This window comes from Drosophila subobscura, chromosome A (genome assembly GCF_008121235.1).
Source record: "Drosophila subobscura isolate 14011-0131.10 chromosome A, UCBerk_Dsub_1.0, whole genome shotgun sequence".
Classification (NCBI taxonomy): Eukaryota; Metazoa; Arthropoda; class Insecta; order Diptera; family Drosophilidae; genus Drosophila; species Drosophila subobscura.
Genome location: NC_048530.1, coordinates 10,295,781 through 10,318,230, shown reverse-complemented (window position 1 = coordinate 10,318,230; position 22,450 = coordinate 10,295,781). Strand labels below are relative to the sequence as shown.

General features: G+C 43.6%; 4 protein-coding genes across 4 annotated transcripts; 2 read left to right on the top strand and 2 right to left on the bottom strand.

The window, feature by feature from the left end:
• The first annotated feature begins 143 nt into the window (after positions 1-143).
• On the top strand, positions 144-3,395 carry LOC117897559 (protein suppressor of forked). Its single transcript, XM_034806496.1, has 9 exons — positions 144-373; positions 434-756; positions 822-1,097; positions 1,167-1,470; positions 1,767-1,958; positions 2,020-2,433; positions 2,494-2,601; positions 2,672-2,969; positions 3,037-3,395. Exons 1-9 carry the CDS (start codon positions 338-340, stop codon positions 3,282-3,284), a joined length of 2,199 nt encoding a protein of 732 aa, XP_034662387.1. The 5' UTR covers positions 144-337; the 3' UTR covers positions 3,285-3,395.
• Positions 3,396-4,250: 855 nt separating this feature from the next.
• Positions 4,251-7,508, bottom strand: LOC117897551 (zinc finger protein 33A-like). Its single transcript, XM_034806483.1, has 2 exons — positions 7,043-7,508; positions 4,251-6,973 (listed from the first exon to the last, which is right to left on the bottom strand). The coding sequence occupies exons 1-2, from the start codon at positions 7,421-7,423 to the stop codon at positions 4,382-4,384; spliced, it is 2,973 nt and encodes a 990-aa protein (XP_034662374.1). The 5' UTR covers positions 7,424-7,508; the 3' UTR covers positions 4,251-4,381.
• On the bottom strand, positions 7,459-7,877 carry LOC117897647. Its single transcript, XM_034806626.1, has 2 exons — positions 7,550-7,877; positions 7,459-7,518 (listed from the first exon to the last, which is right to left on the bottom strand). The coding sequence occupies exons 1-2, from the start codon at positions 7,847-7,849 to the stop codon at positions 7,495-7,497; spliced, it is 324 nt and encodes a 107-aa protein (XP_034662517.1). The 5' UTR covers positions 7,850-7,877; the 3' UTR covers positions 7,459-7,494.
• Positions 7,878-11,064: 3,187 nt separating this feature from the next.
• LOC117897603 (AT-rich binding protein) lies at positions 11,065-12,577 on the top strand. The gene is made up of 2 exons (XM_034806564.1): positions 11,065-11,357; positions 11,423-12,577. Exons 1-2 carry the CDS (start codon positions 11,178-11,180, stop codon positions 12,359-12,361), a joined length of 1,119 nt encoding a protein of 372 aa, XP_034662455.1. The 5' UTR covers positions 11,065-11,177; the 3' UTR covers positions 12,362-12,577.
• Positions 12,578-22,450: the final 9,873 nt, after the last annotated feature.

Below are 22,450 nucleotides of genomic sequence, written 5' to 3'. Positions count from 1 at the left end.
GAAAACTCTGAAAAATATTCTTTTGCGGAGATATTAAAAAATATCACTATAATGGTATTTTGGCAGCAAAATAATACGATATAAAAATATTTTTATTTTGAAAATATATCGATATATTGATATTTCGATATACGTTTGACAACCCTACACTGGCTTGCAGTTTGCAGTTTGGAGTAGTTTGGATATTGAATTTTTTTGTACGTGTACGTGTAGTCTGTTGCAGTCAGTAGGCTTGCAACAGCTGCCTGAAAGACGCAAAATAGGTAAAACGGCACAATCAAAGGCCCTAGGCCACCCGCCGGCATCCAGTCGCGCAGCAACAATAAGTCAAAACACAATGACGTCTGCACGGGACCTCATCAAAATTGACATAGTATGTATGACTTAGAATTGAAATCGTTGAGCTCGATTAATGGATTCTCCAAACCAATAGGAGTGGGGAATGGAACGCTTGGTGCGGGCCCAGCAGGTCGTCGAACTGCGTCCGTACAACATTGAGTCTTGGTCGGTGATGTTGCGTGAGGCTCATTCCCGGCCCATCCACGAGGTGCGCAGCCTTTACGAGTCCCTTGTGAGCGTCTTTCCCACCACGGCTCGCTACTGGAAGCTCTACATTGAGATGGAGATGCGGAGCCGCTACTACGAGCGCGTGGAGAAGCTATTCCAGCGCTGTTTAGTGAAAATCCTCAATATTGATCTTTGGAAGTTGTATTTGACATATGTTAAAGATACCAAGTCTGGTCTCAGCACACACAAGTAAGTCGGAAGAGCCGATGATGCCTCAACATCAACAATGCAATGACACCAATTATGTAAAATAGGGAAAAGATGGCACAAGCCTATGACTTTGCGCTGGAGAAGATTGGCATGGATTTGCACTCGTTCAGCATATGGCAGGACTACATTTATTTCCTGCGAGGAGTTGAGGCTGTGGGTAATTATGCAGAGAACCAAAAAATCACCGCTGTGCGCCGTGTCTACCAGAAGGCGGTTGTTACGCCCATCGTGGGCATTGAGCATCTGTGGAAGGACTATATATCTTTCGAGCAGAACATTAATCCCATCATATCCGAGAAGATGAGCCTGGAGCGTTCCAAGTAACTCCCCCTTGAGTTATTTGTTCTCCAAGTCATTTCACATTTCTTACTCTCTTTTCCGCCCACCAGGGATTACATGAATGCACGCCGCGTAGCCAAGGAACTGGAGTATCAAACAAAGGGGCTCAACCGCAATTTGCCCGCAGTGCCCCCCACACTCACCAAAGAGGAGGTCAAACAGGTGGAGCTGTGGAAGCGCTTCATCACATATGAGAAATCGAATCCACTGCGTACCGAGGACACCGCCCTGGTCACCCGTCGAGTCATGTTCGCCACCGAGCAGTGTCTTCTGGTGCTTACCCACCATCCGGCCGTGTGGCACCAGGCATCACAGTTCCTGGACACCAGCGCACGCGTCCTCAGCGAGAAAGGCGTGCGTAGTAGTGTTTTCATCCTGATCTGTATTCAAGCAAATAGAATAGAGTGGGTTCGGCACATGACTTGCCAAATCCAAATCCAAAAGCAAATCACGACTATTGTTGCAGTTGCTCGGAAGTGTCGCCCCTTGGGTAATGTGGCACGCAGTGGTGCTGTTGCTGGTGCTGCTACTGGTGCAATGCACTTGCTTGCCGCGTTGCCCTTGGCCCTGGTCGCACGCGTTTTAATTGCCTACTCAATAACAATGACCAAATAAAAACAGATATTAATTCATTCTCTATTTCCTTGCAGGATGTACAGGCAGCAAAGATATTCGCTGACGAATGCGCTAACATCCTTGAGCGATCGATCAACGGCGTCCTGAACCGGAACGCTCTGCTGTACTTCGCCTACGCCGATTTCGAGGAGGGACGTCTCAAGTACGAGAAGGTACACTCCATGTACAACAAGCTGATCATGCACCCAGACATCGACCCCACACTGGTAGGAGCCCTACGATTCTAAGCAAGTCCAAGCAAGATGATCTTTATTTTGCCCGTTACAGGTATATGTGCAGTATATGCAGTTCGCCCGTCGTGCTGAGGGCATTAAGTCTGCTAGAGGCATCTTTAAAAAAGCGCGTGAGGATGTGCGCTGCCGCTATCACATTTTCGTTGCCGCTGCGCTAATGGAGTACTACTGCTCCAAGGACAAAGAGATTGCTTTTCGTATATTCGAGCTGGGCCTGAAACGTTTCGGTGGCAGTCCCGACTACGTCATGTGCTACATCGACTACCTCTCGCATCTCAACGAGGACAATAACACGCGTGTCCTCTTCGAGCGCGTGCTGAGCTCGGGCGGTCTGTCGCCCCACAAGAGCGTGGAGGTTTGGAACCGTTTCCTCGAGTTCGAGGCAAACATCGGAGATCTGTCTAGCATCGTCAAGGTGGAGCGTCGCCGCAGCGCCGTCTTTGAGAATGTAAGTTTCCGCAATCATTTGTCCAACTGACCTTGAACTAAGACACCCTTTCTTGGGCAGCTTAAGGAATACGAGGGCAAGGAAACCGCCCAGCTGGTGGACCGATATAAGTTCCTCGACCTGTTTCCCTGCACCCCCACCGAGCTAAAGTCTATAGGATATGCTGAGGTGAGTTACATTCGAGTCCACAACCTCGTCACTCCATATATTTTCACTCAACTCTTTTCTTCAATTGCAGATTGGAGGGATCATTCTTAATAAGGTTGGTGGGGTTCAGAACCAGAATAAGGGTGACGCCGAGGCGGACAGCGAGGCGACTGCTCCGCTGCCGCGCCCCGACTTCAGACAGATGATACCATACAAGCCGCGTCCGTGCGCCCATCCCGGCTCTCATCCGCTGGCAGGCGGTGTGTTTCCCCAACCGCCAGCCTTGGCCTCACTCTGCGCAGGCCTGCCACCACCCAATTCCTTCCGTGGCCCCTTCGTTAGTGTCGAGCTGCTCTTCGATATATTTATGCGCCTCAATCTGCCCGACTGTAAGTGTTACTTTTCCTTACCCTGACCATTTTTCCCTATAATTGGTTACCATTTACATCTCAACAGCGGCTCCCCTACCCAATGGCGACAATGAACTTTCGCTCAAGATCTTCGATCTGGCCAAATCGGTTCACTGGATTGTGGACACCAGCACATACACAGGGGTGCAGCATAGCGTAACGGCGATACCACCGCGTCGCCGTCGCCTTCTGCCAGGCGGCGATGATAGCGACGATGACTTACACCCTTCTGCCCCTCCCGCACACGACATTTACCGCCTACGCCAACTGAAGCGTTTCGCCAAATCAAATTAGGAACTGAAGTCCGTGATGCTGCTGCTTCAGCTGCTCCTGTATTGTTTCGACATTTTTTTTAACTGCTGCATTTACAACAAATACAAACGAAAAGCGAGGCAAATACTTAAATTCGTTTTATTCGTATGTATTGTTCCTTTGACAATGCTTGCCTCACATTTAATGCCGGCTAAGCCACCGTTGCAGTTTACAAAGTGAACGAAGTTCCCGTCACACCGTGAAGCCTAAGGACTCTTCTGTAAATATTCTAGAGTCCCTTATAGTGTCTAAATATGTGTGAAGAACATCCGACTAAAGGGGCAGCCGGCTGTGTGAGAAATGTTGTATGAATTAGGTCAGAACAACAATTAACCGAACCTAGTCTTTATCTCAATCTTCTATATATCGACTGGAAATGGGTTTACTATGCTTATGATTGTAAAACAATGCACAGGGGATACACCGCTTATTACGAATAATTCGTCTGCTCGAATTTAAATATTTAAATATTTAGTGTAACGAACACATTCATTAAAAGACAGCCTCGGTTCTTGTCCCTACTTGTATGTCACCTGTAAAATATATTTTATACGTAAAAGACGCAAATTGCTAATTCAAAGCCAAGAAGAAAGCACGAGTATGTATTAATGAGAGAGAGAGATAGCGACTAAATAGCACCTTCGAGATCTTGGATTTCACAAAATTCCTCGGAGACTATAACTATGTATGTATGGAACGATTGTACGTTCAAGTTCTCAGAACAGAAAAGCCATCGGCTGGCCGCCGTTAAGATAATCTAACGACTGGCTCTTGTAACTAGCGCTAGAGTCCAGTTCCAATTAGCATAACCTCCCACTGCGGATATATGTGTGTACATATGCATACATAATAGACCTTTGTTCTTTTGAACACGCAAAAAATGAACTACATCCAAAATGAATTTGCATAATCAACAATAAGCGAGTAGAAACTAATTTATATTCGAATTAAGCTAGGTGCAGAAAATATCTAATAAGCCAACTGGATTTTAATGATCAGCGATCGGCGTTCTTTTGGGTACATCCCGAGGAGGAATGAACGACCACGTCGAAGGCGTAGGACTGATCCCTGTTCCCTGATTAATGCTCTGCCTGCACATTAGTAGGAACACAGCGTCGGCGGTGCTTGTACAGGCCGGCGTACTGCGCGAAACGGCGACCGCAGTTGGCGCAGGAATATCGCTTCTCGCTGCGGTGGAGGTTAAGGTGGGAATAGTAAGCGCTGCCCACGACAAAGGCGCGCGAGCAGTGGGGGCAGACCTTGTCGCGTATGTTGAGGTGGGCGCGAATATGCCGATCACGTTCGTGGGCAGTGTAGAACGCCTTGTCGCAGCGGTTGCAGGGGAAGTCGCGCTGGTTGCGGTGGCGCTTCACGTGCTGGTTAAGCTTGCTGGCGTTGACGAAGCCCCGGGCGCAGTGCTCGCACACATAAGGCAGCTCCTTGCTGTGGCTGCGCTGGTGAACGCGAAGGGCCGTAGAGTTGAAGAACTTCTTGGGACACTCCGGGCAAATGTGAGTACGCTGGCCGAGATGCCGTCGCAGGTGAGCCAGCAGACTGTTGCGCAGCGAGAACTTTAGGCCGCAAATGTGGCAGACGTTGGCTAGGTCATTGGGGCTGTCTTTGTCTGTACGACATCTGCGTCGCCTCACGAATCCGTATTCTCCGTTCAGGGCCTTTTCCTGATCCAGGTGAACGTTTCGCTCGTGCTGCAAGAAGTCTGTGCGTCGCTTGAATGAGGCCGTGCAGCGGGGGCAAACGAAGGGCGACACGTGAAGCTCGAGGAAACGGAGCTGCTCGTAGTACTCGTACTCGGGATTCCAGGTTTCGGCTTTCTTAAGGGCCGCAATCCGCGCTTCCTTGCACTGCCGATACTGACAGCGGAACTCGATAAGCCGGCCCTTGAGTCTCTCCACCGTAATCTGCAGGTTGCTCTCCTCCTGCAGTCGCGTGCAGAGTGACTCCAGCTGCCGCTGGCGCTGCCGCCGCTTCGTGTAGTCGGGGTGATCGGTGCACCAGAGCTGGGCATAGCTTTGGTATACGGCAATGATCTTGAGGGTGCTATCCCGCTGGCTTAGGGTCTTCTGTATTTCAGAGCTGATGGGAAGCACGTCATCCAGGAAACGGAATTCTTCGTAGAAGTTCCACCTGGCGGTCTCCTCCCCGAGCTTATTTTCCTGATCCCTCTGACGCTCCCGGCGGTAATACTTCGTGTAGTCCGTGATCTTTCTGTGCAGCATCTGCCAGCTGTATCTCTGGCCCGGGCCTGTGCACTCGCTCCTGTTTAACTCGTCTGTGACTCTCTGCCAAGCAAGGCGGCGGTGCTTGCGCGTGTGGTAGTCCAGGTGGTTGGGATCCCACAGGCACACGTTCGCTTGGTACAGTTTGATCAGCTTAAGTGTCTGCTGCCGGCTCAGGCGGACGGCCGAGCTCTCTTTTTGCTCCAACACGGATGGCCCCACGGATGGCAAAGCTTCCAGTTCGGAGGCAGAGCAGGTCTTGGACAGACTGGATATAATGATCCTTTCCTGCTCACGGTCAGGCGTAGAACCTACTGTCTCCTCCTCGATAGATGTAGGCTCATCCGCCGGCGCCTCCCGGAGATTCCCCACAAGTTCAATCATCTGAGGAATGTTTTCCAGCTTTTGGATATCTTTATTCTCCTGCACTTGTGGCGTGACTGGCAGCTGCTGCAAGTTTCTCGTCGGGTGAAGGTCCTCTACTGGGAGGAGATTCTCTGCCTGCGGAAAGTTCTGTTCGACCTGATGTGGGTACTCCTCGTGCTGAAGATCTTGTAGAATATGGAAGTCGACTTCTTGTTCCTTTCCCTGGACAGGCTCCGACTGCTCCACCTTCTCGTTCTCCCCCTCTGCAGCTTCTTTCTCTGGGCCAAAGTCCATTCCCATCTGTATATGGCAGTTGCTTTGCACGTGCGCCTGGTGACTCGCCAAATTCTCAAAGATCTTGCCGCAGACAGCGCACACATATGGATCGATGTGTTTATGAAGGAACTCCATCTCCTCGTAGTGCTCGAAGCCGGCGACAAACTCCGCTTGCTTGCCCTCTACCACGCAGTGTAGGTAGCGGATCTTCTCCAGGCGATATCGTTTCCGCAGAGACTGCAACCGCCGCTTAATAACCAACGAGGACAGATTTATACCAGACAGGCGCAGGGCCAGCTGCAGATCGCGGAGCGCCTCATGGCGCCCTCTCACGGTGTCCGCACATCGCAGCCGCTTGTGGGCATTGTGCCAAAAGATCGGGTAATGCTCATAGAGCTCGATCAGCTTGCGGTTCTCACGAACGAAGTGCTGCTGCCGCTTGAGCAGTGCCTGTTGCTCGCAGAGGAAGCCCAGCTGGTCGTAATGGACAAACTTGACAGCGTCGTCGAGCTCACCGTCGGCTTCAAGGCGCTCGCGCTGCTTGATGAAGCGCTGGCATAGCGTGGAGACACGTATGCGCACGTCGGTGACAGTGAAGCGGCGCCCACAGTGCACGCTCCAGGCGTCCGTTATACGACGCCAGGACTTGCGACACAGGTCCGTATCGTGGAACTGCGAGTGCGATTGGTTCCAGAGACGAGGCTCCGCGCGGTACAGCTCGATAAGCTGGTTCACATGCTGAGTGGTCAGCCGCTGGCCTTCCGGCACGGGTGCGGGAGCGGGAGCGGGATTCTGTTGTCATGGGAAAAGTAACACTTTAATCAGATTGTATTCTGGTCGCATTCTGCAATTTTAACTCACCTCAAGGGCAAATTTCACTTGCTCCCTGACAACGGCTGGTTCTACTGCTGCCTCTACCCCTGGCTGATCCGTGGCATTCAACTTCTGGACCAGCTGCTGCTTTAACTCATTGTCTGCCTCGCTGGTACGCTGCTCTGCCAGCACCTCCTGCATCAGCTCATCTACGGCGGCTGCAGTTACACCTGAATCTGCATATGCAGTTGCCTCGTCATCCGTGCAAGATCCTGCCGCCTCGCCCCCCCAGCCAGAGTGCCAGATCTCCATATGAGAGGTGAACTCGCTTAGTGTGCAAAGGGGCCGCTCCTCGCAGATGGCACACTCGATGGCATACAGCTCCCCAGCACAGTTCCAGGTGTAAACGGTGCCGCATATCTGACGCATTCTCCTGCGCTCAGAGTCGGACAGCCCTTTCCTAGCTCGGGCTCAGCGCAGGTTTCACTTTTTAATCTGTATCAGCGGGCCACCTCGAGCCACCGCGAGCCCCCGCGATTCGAAACAGCAACGGTGAGTGTAGTCCCAAAATGTCTTCGACCTTAGCTGTGACTGGGACAGCGAATGTAAGGTAAATTTAATCCCTAAATCTCTCCGACTGTAGCCGTGATTGGGACAGCGAATGCGCAGCGTCTTTCTCGGTATTCTGACGTTGTGAAAATTCCAAAGCCGCCATCGGGCCAACAAACTCGCTCTTGGCTGGCTTAAACATGGCACATAAACACGCACGGGCACACACATACTTACGGCCACACCAACACCAGTTCCAGACTCGGAATCTTGTTTAAGCCGTTCTTTGTCGGCCAGCGGCTTCATCTTGGGTCTCTGCAATACCCTGCTCCGTTGCCTCTATCGTTTCCCCGGTCCCATGCCCCATAATAAAGTGATTGTCGGTGTGCGTGAATGTGTCTGTGCACAGTCGGACTTAGTTGCTTCCAAACAGTACATCTGTATCTCTCCCTTTTCTACTAAGCATGAGTACACCCATGAAGTAACCATGAAGAAATTATAGAAGGAGGTCTCGTCGGCAAAATAAGGGAAACGTAACAATGCTCTCAATAAGTGGGAGTGAAATGGCTCTGCGCTGTCAGTGTGAGTGAAACGACAATGGAGTGTGCTGATTAACCAAGCACAAGCACTGAACTCGAAGGGAAATGACACGCGGAACGCTGCCGACGACGAGGTGGTGGTTGGTTTAATTTCAACTTCGTGAAACGCTCGGGTTTCCCTTACAGTGTAGTTTCCGAAAGATGTATTGCAGAACACATCTTTGGTATGCATCTAGATTCGTTCCTTGGGAATGTATGGAGTATGCACATAACATCGTGTCACAGGAACCTACATACATACATATGTATATACTTGCATTTGTTGCTCTTTTTTCTTCTGGAAATTTCTGCCCACATACCAAACTTCATCGGGAGGGAATCGGTTCTACATATGCACATACATATGTATATAGTCTACCAGGGAGGGATAAAAGATCGATTCTTTTTCGCAACCACTTCCAGCCGGTCCGACTTGGTGGGCGCGGAACAGCTACATATGTACATACATACATACATACATAGATCTCTCAACTTTTGTGACTTCAGTTTCTGCTTATTCATTCACAATGAATTGTACCATTGTATAAAGAAATGTACCTCAAGCCTGGCCCTTAAGGTTCTTGACAACAAAGCGTACAGCCAGCTATCAATTAAAGTACATATGTACATACATATGTATGTAGATTTGAATGTGTATGGAGTAAATTTCAGAAAAATGAATTATTTTGGTTATTTTGGGTACAGTGATTCGAAACTGGTGTTAAACAGTTGTAAAAAAACAGTCAGTCAAGCTACTCATTAACATTAACAGTGAGAACTGTACATATTAAGCCTCATCGAGCCTTTAGTTTCAAAATCCATATCCACGCCCCGAAAAAACAAATATAAGATTGCAGAAATAGTCTGTTTTATCCATTGCTGCTTCCACGGCTAACAATTTGTTTCTTGTCCGATACATACATATATTTTTCAGTGTAACTCTTGAAGCTTCCACACAGGACTTACCATTGCATTCCAACTGGCCGTTATAATGATGCATTTCATCATGAATTTGTATAAGGTGGTCTCACCGGCTGCCAAATCGTTTCGTTTTCGGGCCCCTAGTGCAGGGTGACCGTTTACGTTATATTTTATACTTTTCGGTATATTTTGATACCGTATATATACGTTATATTGGTATATATGGGTATATTTCGACAATTGTTCGGTATATTACGATAAATTTTCACACATTTCGAAAAGATTTCAAACAAAAATACCAGATACTAGAAATTGTCTAGAGCAACAATTCGGTCGAATGGAATAGCTCCTGCTGCAGGGCACTACCTACCGTACCGTGCAATGGGCCTATATTGACCGTATCAAACGCTTTCGTGTAAGAAAATATTCTCTAAAGAAACTTTAATAAAAATCAACATTAACGAGAAGGGACGTGTGAGACGCTTCTTACGCGTCACAACTTTTATACCCGGCACTCAGTACTACATCTGCAACTTAGCGGTTATTTGTCAAATTTTACATTTTTTCTTCATCTGTCATCTACATCAACAACACTACTCACGCCAACACGCTCCTTTAGCTCGCCACCCTCCCCTATAGACACACACTGCAGAGTCGCGGAAAAGGCAGCGGCAGAGATGTGTCAGGGGCAGAGGCCATAAACTGCGCGAAGCAGAGTGTGCTGCTATAAGCTGCGGGACGGGGTGGGTTTGGCCACTGCAAATTAATTTCTTCATTGTGGCTATAATAATGATCCAATCGTATCCCAAGTTGGTGATCTGATAGATATGGTCATTCCCTACGGAATAGTTTTCTGCTATCTTCAAAATTGTAGATTTGGGAGGTTTTCGCCCTTTTGCGGGGGCGGAAGGGGGCAAGGCTCATCACAATTTGGTGGCTCTAGTTTTTATAGTCTCTGAGAACTAGCCGACAAACAAGACGGACAGACGGACGGACGGACAGACGGACAGACAGACATGGCTCAATCGACTCGGCTATTGATGCTGATCAAGAATATATATACTTTATGGGGTCGGAAACGTTTCCTTCTGTGCGTTACATACAACCGTTATCCGCACAAATACAATATACCCTATTTACTCTTCGAGTACCGGGTGTAAAAATAGATTTACAATGATTGGTGGAGCAGCAAGGCCGTGCCAAGGAATATTTGCGCCCGTGGCAAAGTTGAAAAACGGCGCTTTCAAGCACCCTTCCTATTCAAAATTAGATAGTTTCGAGTCAAAACCCTGTGAGGCAGTACTTGGTCCCAAAAGGGCAACATTTCAACACATTTGGTTAACAGCCGGGTCTTTGTCTTGGCAACATGAAGTAGCTGGCGTTCAAATAAGTTACACAAATTTAAAATGCAAATAAATTCAATAGAATCGAAAAAAAGGGCCGCTAGAAAAATCAGGGATGATATTCGTTTGGAACCGATAAGAAATGTTGTCGCGCACAAGCTACTTTCTAGCGGCTGTACGCCAGGCAGTACTGTTTACTGAGTAATCAAAACAACACAGCTGCCTGAGAAGTGTAACCGTACGGAATGCGGTTTTCACCTCTGGGCACACTCTGCTGCAAGCAAAATATATTGCACAGTTTGCTAGCAAACGTGTTTTTCGATCTGAGTACTAGGCTTGACATAATAAAAAGCCCTTGAACAAAATTGGAAAATTTCTTTAAATATCCGGAGTATTGAGCTATTTGAATTTTTGTTGTATTAACATGTCTTTATTTATTTATTTTTCGTCGCGGGTTTGTGCGAATTCTTTTCGATATGTCAGCTTTCGATATAAGCAAAAGCGATCCATCACATATAAAGTCAATGGAGCATACCTAACCTACGCCCCTTTTCTCAAAATCTGTAGCAGCCACATCAAAATTTATCGTGTGCGTTCACCAGAACTACATATATCAGGAGATCTTTGATATATATATAAGAAATCGATACCAATCTATGCATTTGATGTGATTTAAAAATATCTGCGATAAGTGACAGATACGCAAGTATCGTCCATCCCTATTGGAAACCTGTGACTGTGATGAGCAGGGCTACAGCTCTACCTGGAGCACAATAAACAAACAACAACGCAATGGGTTTTCCGCGCATTCTCAGCAAGAATAACAAGATCTACACAAAACTGGGTGAGTTCTGTCTCTCTGGGGATAGCTTCTGGATTGTCTGCCACACATGCCAGGAGGAACTACAGACGCAAGATCAGTTCTGGAAGCACATACAGGACGAACATAATTTTCTCCACGGCGTTGCCAAGGTAGGCTGATGGTTGAACACCCCAAGGCGTCTATTACTAATTTAATACATCTCGGCCCGCTCCAGGAACACAGTCGAACATCCAGCTACTGCTTGACGGATGTGGAGGCGGCAGCAGCAACTTCTGGCGCGACGACGTCCCAGGGCGCAGGTAGTGTGACTTCTGTGACCGTTCCCTTGGCCCTCTACCACTGCTCTACCAAGTACTCTGAGGACGACCAGCGGGAAATTGACATTCACGAAGCACACCAACACCAACAGCAACAGCAACAGCAACTACAACAACAGCAACAGCGGGATGTGGCCAAGGAGCTGGCCGAGCTGCATGCGAATGCTGTAGCGGCCGCCGCTGCAGCCGCTGTCGCTGCGAATGAAAGCAGTACTCGTAGCAGCAGCGGCATAGACATAAAGATTGAACCTCCATGCCTTACCCTGCCGCCGGAGATGCAAGCAGCCGCAGCGGCGGCAACTGCCAATGCCACCATCTACCACTTGCCACAGTTGGGGCCAACGGTGGTACCACCGCCCGTGCCTGCGACGGGCTTCGTCGGTGCCAGTGTTAGCACATCTACCACAGTCAGCACCACCCCGCCAAATGTGACGGGCAGCCATTCGGTCATGCAGCAGCAACAGGCAGGTGTACTGACTGGTAGTAGCCTCTCCACGCTCAGCATGTCAGTAGGACCTTCAACTGCGATGGCAGCGGCCCTGCTTTCTACCCAAGAGCTGCCCAAGGACTCGAACAGCACCACGGCCAGCGCCGGGAGCGCGGTCTCCTCGGACGACGGCGAGCGCTGGTACATTTGCGACTATGAGACATGCGGCCTGAAGTTCAAATACAAGTCACGCATGGAGCTGCACCGGGTGGTGCACAGCAAGGAGCGCCGCTTCAATTGCGAGCTATGCAGTGCCTCCTTTAAGCAGTCATGCAACTTGTCCACGCATCGTAAGAAAAAGCACGCGCTTCGTGGTATCAAGAGCGAAATCCTTCCGCAGCGGTTCTAGGCGTGGTACATGCTTTTCCACTCCATAGGCTACCTCTCTCCCTGCACACACTTGTTTAAAACCCTGCAAATAATTGCAGGATCAATCCGACTAGATGCTACTTTCTCCTTCCCCTTACTGGTTTAAGTTAAAATGCTATACTACACTTAAAAACCAAATTAAAAATACATTTATTTAATTAAGGCTTAGGTCCCTGGTCACCGTTTAGCCATTGTACATGTAATGTTAATGTTCTGCGAGGTTATGTTAACCCCCCGATGATCCGGCAGTTCGCACCAGCGTTTAATTACGATCTAGATATACATACAAACATATATGCAGTCTTTTACATAGTGGGCAAGATATTGCAGTTACAGTTACAGTTTAGTGTTTAAGCCCAAAGTTACAAATAGGTAATGCCACAAAACAAAACAACAATTCCGTTTCGAGGCCGTTAGTCAGTTGTTTCGATGTTGCAGTGGCAGTGCGGTATATGCGCGGCCAGTCGACTAGTCAGCAATATAATAAGCTAAATTCAAACCATCGAATTCAAAAGAAAAATACATAACTTACTTTCAAATATTTTCAAAACGAAGCGTTATAACTTCTGGGAAGAAGCGTACTATCGGAAGCACACAAAATATTTGTATCCCTTTAAGCGTGACAAGACCCGAAGATTAGCTTTTTAGCCGCAGCGGAATGGAATCTTGCAGAAGCGATGTACATTAGGCATAGCGGCATATGTATTTATCTCAGCACACATGAACCAATTGACCAATTTTCTTTAAGCTGTTTTCATTTCGATTGGAGTAACTTTGTTAAATTAAATTTTTAATCGAAAAGAGTTCGACAAAGCGAAATTGTTCATCCGGAGTGCATTCACTGAATTCATTAATTTGAATGGTTCAGAAGCGTTAAAGAGGAATGAGCATGGCTGTGATTTTATGACCACTATAGACCATCAAATTATATTACAAATGGTTTTGACATTTATTTAATCTTATTCCGAAACATATTTTTCTTCTAAATTTTCCATATCTAATTCTGTTTTTAGGTTTTCAGCTTTTGTGGATCGATGAGGTCTGTCCAAACATTTAAATGATTTTAGTGCGAAAACTCGAACTTCTCCGACAATGTGTAATATTTATTTTGAAAACGAACCATGAGCAAAAAAGATTTATTAATTTTCAATTAATTTTCGCACCTTAAGGAAGACATGAAACACAAAACTTTTCATACCCGGTTCTCGAAGAATAAATGGGGTATATTGTATTTGTGGGGAAAAGTGGATGTACACATATGTATGTATGTATGTATATGTAACGCACAGAAGGAAACGTTTCCGACCCCACAAAGTACATATATGTATACATATATTCTTGATCAGAATCAAACGCGGAGTGTATGTCTGTCTGTCCGTTCGTCAGTCCGTCCGGTATGCGCCAAGGCGCTTAGGTATCTACCACTTGCTTGTGCGAAGGCCGGACAGTTAAAGATGACTTGTTCCAGGGTTTCCGTGAATCCAGTCTCAACGCATTTCCTGCAGCTGTCTCGGCTGGTGATGCCTAGTTTGGCTGCATGCGTCGCCTGTGAGGGTTCCCACCAGTAGTCTTCAGTCCTTTCTTGGTAGGATCAGTAGGGAGTGGATAAGTGTTCCAATACATTCTGTAAGTAATGTCTGTAAAAATGACGTCAGTCTGCAAGCCACTTTGACATCCTCATTTGATTAGAGACGAGAATTCTAAAAGGTTAATAGATGTTGATCCATCTTGCGACGGGGATATGATGCTAGAACATGCGTGTTGCAATTGACGAGTAACAAGGTGCTCGAGCAACTTCGGAATGGCAGATAGTTTAGAAATACCACGATAGTTTTCGACATTAGATCTGGACCCTTTCTTGTGAAGAGGAATAAGGTAGGATACATTCCAGAACATGGGGGGGCGAGAACGCTCCAGGGATAAATTAAATAAGAAGGTCAAAGGATAAGATAGGGCTTGAGCGCAATATTTTAATGTACAGCTCGGAACTTTATCTGGACCACCAGAGAAACAGATGTCAATTGATGACAACCCTTCGAAGACTGTTATTAACATGAGGTAGATGGTATAGAAAAGGGGTGGAGCAGTCATAAGTATCCGAGGAGTACGTCGATTGAAAGAAGGTGGCAAATTAATATTGCAATTCCTTGCAATGTATGTACTTATGTACATACATAAGTATGTACATGTGTATGTATGTATGTTCATACACATAGCAACTGTTAGACTAGTAAATAAAAAGCGTGGTTTATTATAGGTTATTTGTAATATGGTTTATTCAGTAATATAAAGTATATCTTTTTAAGTACATACATACATACATGTGTACATACATATGTACGTATGTAAACACATTTAAATGTGGAATATATCTCAATGTGATTATTATCGGTATTTTGCTTTCAAGAGCAAAGCATGGTAAGGTTTTCATTTTATTTATTACAGATTTTGTGCATTGTTTTCGGACAAAATAAACAGGCTAAATGTCTTTTTAGTATATTCTGTATGTTTTTTCCTCAACATTTCAACGAACTTTTATGAATACATAAATGTATGCACAACATATGTATGTTGTATTTACATATGTACATATGTACATGCATACATACATATGTACATATGTATTTATATTTACTTTGGTGTTGATTTCTGCCTCATTACTGTCTATGTTCATCCTAACTATTTTATTTTTTTTTTTGTCGTTCGTAACTGGAGTTAAAATTGGATCTTCTAATGATTTAAACTATTCTAATATTTTACGGCCTACTCTGGTAGGCCTCTTATACAATAGGTAGGTACTATTTACTTTCTTCAACGCGTACTGACAATTTATGTATTTTCATAATTATAATTGTTTAATTCATTGTGTTGAACTTAGCTAATTTTGCATATTTCGTTTCCATATAACTGCTCCTATTTGGTGTTTAACTTTGATCTTCTTACGATTTAAAGCTACATAAACTTGTGGTTTTTCACGTTTTTGAGGTCTTGTTTACCATTTATTTGGCGTCTTCTTCCTCTTCCAACCATACAAAATATTTGCTAGCTACGTACATATGTACATACATATATGTACACATATGTACATACATTTCAATATATTTACGATTATATGTATTTATGTATATACTCGTGTGTGTTTGCTTTATAACATATTAGCACATCGAATGCTTTTGGGTAGGTTAATATTCGTATGCCATGGAGAAACTCGCGAAACTAATTTCTGTATACATGTACATATTGACATTCATCCATATGTACATACATACATATGTACCATGTAGATAAATACATGGTATAAATAATTACATAAATACAATAAAGTTTCAGAGGAAATTCAGTTCATTATTCCGCCATACATATGTACATGTAATTATATTCATATTCCATGTTATATGTATATGTATATGTACATACATATGTACATATGTATGAATTTATGAGTATGGTATTTTATAACATTTGTATTAAGCAATATATATTGACAAAAACTTTCTGTCTGTGCATTGATTTGCGTTTTCGATTTGCCCTCAAATGGGAATTGGATTCCCATTTTCCATGCAGCCCCAAAATCGCATGGAAGGCTCTCAGGAATTCTGAACACTCGCGACTCTGCATGGGACCAACCCCCATATATTGGTTACAATTTATATTATTTATGTACATATGTATGTACAAACATATGTACATATGTATGTATGTATAGTTAACAAGTCAAGACGATTCTTCATCGTCTTCAGATAAAATTGTTGGTGATTGGATTGCAATTGGAAGTAAAGTTTCTTGTCTTATTTTCCTTTCTTAATATCTCAACAACAGCCGACATAATCATTGTTTTTTTATACCCGGTACTCGAAGAGTAAATGTATTTGTGGGGAAAAAATGTAACACACAGAAGGAAGCGTTTCCGACCCCACAAAGTATATACATACATATGTACATATATTCTTGATCAGAACCGATTAAGCCATGTCTGTCTGTCAGTCCGTCTGTCCGTCCGTCTCGTTGAGCGCCTGGTTCTCAGAGACTCCAGGTGGCTGTATGCTCTCACTGTATTTAAGTGTATTTAAAAAATTCGACCCGCCCCTTCCGCCCCCGCAAATCGCGAAAATCTGCTGTATTCACAATTTTGAAGATAAAAGAAAAGTAAAACGCCACTCGGTAGCGGAGGACCATATCTATCAGATCACCGAATTGGAATCATCGTCAGATTGGATCATAATTATAGCCAGAATGAAGAAATTAATTTTTAGTGGCAAAACCAACAGCTTTTTTTTTTTTTGCACTTTTTCACATTCACACTCTGCTTCGTGTGGTGTGCGGCTCTAAGTTAGGGGGGGGGCGAGCCAAAAGAGCGTGTTGGCCTGAGAAGTGATGATGTACATAGATGACAGATTTGAAAATTTGAAAAAACCGCTAAGGTACAGATGTCTACTGAGTACCGGGTATACAAGTTGTGACGCGTAAGAAGTGTCTCACACGTCCTTTCTCGTTGTGCTTCTGTTAGTGCTTTGGCATTTCCCTCTTCTCATCCGTCGTCCTATGAAAAGTCTTACCATATCCAGTTACGGCTTCTATGTTTCCTTCTATGTACATATGTATATTAATTTCTATAACTACGTTATACACATTTAACGGAAAAGGCTCTGCTGGGCAGGGCTGAAGCATAGCTTCTGTAGGTTTGACCGGAGACCTGGACTTTGACTCACATTCGTATCCTATTTCCTATGGGCCACTAAGTCGCCGCGGGAGTCGAACCAAGCTTCGACTCCTTGAAGTCGAGCAATCGTTTTATAGGCTAGCTAAGTACGCGTACAAGTTAATAAATAAAAAATAATGAATAAAAACATTTTGGTTCACACGACAGTCGCGGCGAGCGTCTTAAATAACAAAGCCAGGGAGGATGCCTTAGAGATATTTTTTTCAGGCTTGAGAAGGGCCCTCAAAACGCCGGTTTTTTCCGCAAGACCAAAGGATCTGCCAACCGCTCTGGCCCTCGCATAGCCTGGATGAGCGCAGACCTCAAGGTCCGCAACAGGGAAGTGCCAGACAGTATAGGGTCCAGGACCAAAATTCTTTCAAGAGCCCTCATTATGTTAAGAGTCCGGGCACGTCTAGTGCCCAGCAAATGGTTCCAGCCAACGCACACCGCAGTTGCGGCCCGCATCACTGACTACTCGCACTCCCACTATATTCCCATCACAGATGGGACCGTACTAGTGTGGGAGGAACTAAATTACATTAGGCACACCACAAACCTGACAGAATACGGACGCATTGCTGACGAGACCGCCAAAATGACAGACCTTTTCCCAAGATCACACATGAGGCTACTTTTAGAAGTTGACTAAAACCTTGTCAAAGACATGCTAACGAACATTGGGATCCACCGTAGGATAGCCAGAAGTCTAGACTTCCTAGGGACGGCCCTCAAGGTAGTGGCCGGTACACCGGACGCCTCAGACTTGGAGAATATTAGGATTACGGAAGCGCAGCTAGTCCAATCGAATAATAGACAGATGACCATAAACACGAAGATCCAGGGCCAAATAAACACTCTTACAGATACGTGAATAAGATTCTCAGCATAGAAAAAAGGGAACACATCAACACTGCCCACTTGTACGAAATACTATTGGCCAGACATGGAATTCTTATCACAGAATTAGGTAATTTAATGCTCCCAATCACCTTGGCCAAAGCCAACTTGGTAAGCCCTTCTCTACGTGACCATGCTGACATAGAAACCATCCTCACTAAACAATTCACAGGAGTCACAATTTGAAATCTATTAGAAGTAGCCAGTATTAAGGTCTTACAATCAAATAATATTATCCATTTTATTTTTGGGTACCCTAGAGTAATTTTAGCTTGTAAGAAAGTCACGCTATTCCCGGTTGAGCATAACGGTACCATACTGCAAGGGTTACCGGAATCGCCTCGGTGCCTGCCATGAACATCACGGAGGACCACGAGGTCCTGAGTCTACCATTCCTACACCAGCTCAGCGAGGACAATCGCAACTACATCAAGGAGATTGAGCGAACCACAATGGGCAAGGTGAATCCCATCCTTACCAGTGGAGTAGGAGTAGCCTTCTGTGGAGTAATCGCGGCGGAATCGGGGAGCGCTGGCGGGCAGCGCTGCTCAAGCGATGGGGCCGTCCGCGGCGTAACAATTTTTAATTCATACTTTTGCACTTTAGTTTTACACTCATATTCAACCGAGCCTGTAGTGCCGGCAAAAAATATCTGAACATTCAATTCGTCTCTCACTTCCGTTGGCCGAAGCCACGGTACCATTAGAGAAACATTATAATTTGCACATCTATTTGTATGTTCATGTTTTCAGCTTACGAGGTACATCGAGGCCAGTGCTGCTTAGGGCTATGAACTGCGGCAACCGGCCAGGATATCGTTGAGAAACAAAGGTATCTTATATAGCAAACAATAAAAAAACGAACCATGCGCGTCAAGAACTGAAAATTAAAATGTTCAGAAATTATACATAAATAATATTCGTTTATCTCAAATTAAATGTTGTATTTTATGTACATATGTATGTACAAATATAATTTTGGTTTCTTTTTAGTTTTTGTTTGTTTTTCTGTTATGTTTTTGTTGTTTCATTTTAAGATGAATAAGAATTTAAAACACTTATAAAAGCATAAGGTAATTTAAAGTAAAATAAAGAATATATTTACGCACATACATAAATACATATGCATCTATGTATGTATGTATGTACATATGTATATATGTACATATGTATGTAGGTTAAATATGGTAAATTACTTAGATTGAGGAGGCTCCCACGCGATCGATTTGTGGCTGCTTTCAATGGTGTGGGCTTATCTTTACTATATATAGGGATTAATTAAACATACATACATATGTATGTACATACATACATACATATGTTCCCGTTGATTTTCAGTTTCTGATCTTGGTTTTCGATTTCTGTGTCAGAATCTGGGCAGCGCTCAAGGCACACACACTTTAGAGTGTATAGAGTTTGATTCTATTTTAACTTTCTGTACTTTCTCATGAAATAAAACATACAAATAGAAAGGTGTGTATGAGAGAGAGAAGCAGAGAGAGAGAGAGAGAGAGAGACGATAGAGAGATGAGACAAGTGCGCTAGAGTGGAATTGAAGAAGTGTCTGAAGACACGAGTGATCCATTTAAAATGTAAAACCTTCCTTAAACTTTCTAAATTATTCTACCTGACACGATTTTTCCTCAAGGAACCAAGCCTACTTTCTATGAAAGATTTGGGGCTTAGAAATAGTCTGATGACAATTTTTTTTCCATAGCAGAACTTTTTTTTATAAATTTTTAAAATCTGGTATTTTTAAAGCTTTTTCAGAGGTAGGGGTTTGTTTTCTCACATAAGTAAAGTGTCTTAGATCTGGTTGTAAAGAACTTTGTTTATCTGAAAAGGTGATTGATTTGTACTAAATGTTGACTTTAACAATAGCACTGCACTTCAGTGCAGAGATACTGGAAATGTCTCAACGTAATTATAATAGTACTATTGAGCACGAATTTAGCCAATCTGCACAGTTTTGTTCGATTTCTTTCAAGTTTTCCGTGAAACTGTTCACTTTAATCGACAAACTGTTGAAAATAACTGTCTAAAAATAACCCGTATCGTTCTCAAAGCTCGTGACAGGTTTTACCACTTAAATGTAAAACAAATCGGCATCTTCTTCTGCAATTTTCTTCTTCACTGAGTTTAACATTGCAAACAATTCCGAATTTCCAAACTTTAGGTTATATTACGAAAGCTTAAAAATCTGCGAAGACGCAGAAAGCTCAAGAAAAAATAACATAAATTGAATTAAGAATTGAATATTCTACAATATTTATGCAGTTTATTGCTTCCGGCGGGAACCGAACACTTTGTAAGTCTATTCAAAGACAAATTTTCATCACAGATATGGACTTGTTAAAAAACTAGCCATTAAACATATTATGAGGGCAGTTTTTTAATTTCAAACTCACAAACACCTTTTTAATACCTGTCTGAACCGAGAATATTGTAAAAAATTCACTTAAATTGGTAAATTTAGCAATTTATGCACTTTAAACTTCATGAACTTCATATCTGTTAAAAAATATTACTTTTTTTAATTTTGACAAATGAGTTTCGGCCAGGAAACGTGGTCCAATGCCCCATGGTGCAGTGTGAGCATACAGAAGTCTGGATGCAAAATTTGGTGGCTCTAGCTTTTATAGTCTCTGAGATCAGGACGCTCAACAAGACGGACGGACGGACAGACAGAAATGGCTATATCGACGAAAACGTTTCCTTCTGTGCGTTACATACATCCGTTATTACCCACAAATACAATATACCCTATTTACTCTTCGAGTACCGGGTATAAGTAGAGGACACAACATATAATTTTTTTTTAGACATTTCCCGAGCTTTTAACGTCGACATTTTGTTAAAAAAACGTCACAAAAATAAACATTTTTGCTTGTTAAAGCTTGATATTTCCCAGGCGCAAAAATCAGCTTTTCAGATAAACAAAGTTCTTCACAACCAGACACAAGATACTTGAGTTATGTGAAAAAACAAACCTATGAAAAAAACCTTTAAAAAAGTAACAGACTTTAAAAATTCTTCAAAAAAAGTTATGATATGGAAAAAAACCATAATTCATTAAAAATTGTAATGCCCGATATCTATCAGAAAAAGTCGGTTTGGTTCCGTGAGGAAAAACATGTTCGATTTTGTCGAGTAGTGTTATTTTCGAAAACGTGTACAACAAAAAAAAGAGATATCATAGAAAAATATGCAGTTGCCTTCAGCTCAACCATACACTCAACTAGTGCTTTACGCTAAAAACTAATACAAAATTTCATCTATGCATATGTGTGCACACGAAAATTGTCAAACAAATGGCGCTGGAAAAACTGATGGTATTTTGTTTATATTTATGCTAAATTCAGATAAGGGAAGCAGTGTCCAGCTTACCCGCTGCATTGATAGAAAAACAAAAAGTGTTCGTAACAGAAAAATTGATAAAAATATAAAAATTAGGATATGATCGAATTAGGTAATTACAGGCAAGGTTAGCTGCGATGCGATATTTAATCATTTTCTGGCTAAGATTCCTCCGCAGCGATTTAGTTGTTGCTAAAACGTGCAAGTTAATTCAAATTTGTCTTCTAGGAAGTTGCCGTGTAACAAATATTATTATATTATATGTTTTGCATTTTTGCATCTGTATGCATTAAAGGTATTTGCACATTCGGACCTTATCCGCTTAACCGATATCAAAGGTAAGATGCGTTGAATAAAAGTTCTTAACTAGAACACCCTAAGGTGAGTCATTCGGTTTGAAACACATTCTCGTCACATATGTACATATGTATGTATGTATGAATATGAATTCTATATATATGTACATACATATGCACATACAACTTGTATATTAAGGTGTTGCTAAGCAAAATATACTGGATCTATTAGATATACAATTGTAAAATACGCCAAGAGGGCTCCAATATTAACTAAATCGCAAACAGTAATAGAAGGAGATGCGGATATATGTATGTATGTACATACATATATAGCTGTTAGTGTGGGTGTGGGTGTGATTGTAAGGTGAGGGATACAGGGTGGATAAACTACATATATACAGAAACACATACATACATATGTAAATACATACATAGAGCTATCAAGCTGTTGCTATGCAAAATAAACTTAGGCTAGGGACGATGCGATGCTATAACAGAAGGAGCAATGTTTGCTTGGCTTTCATATTACTACGGCGTATACTCCCCCTGGTCTCTAATTTGTTGGCATCTGTTCAAGCCGGCTCTCGCCAGTTCTCACTGAAATCACAATCAACGCTTCTTCTTTTCCTTTGTTTTGTTGTTGTTACACACATACATATGTACATACATACATATTTATGTACATGCATACATAATGTTATTCCTATTTTTTTTTTTTGTTCCTTTTGATTTTTGAACACTTAAAACGTGCATCATTTTCTTCTTTGTTGGCCTACTTTGCGATTCTCTCTTCGTACATACATACATACATATGT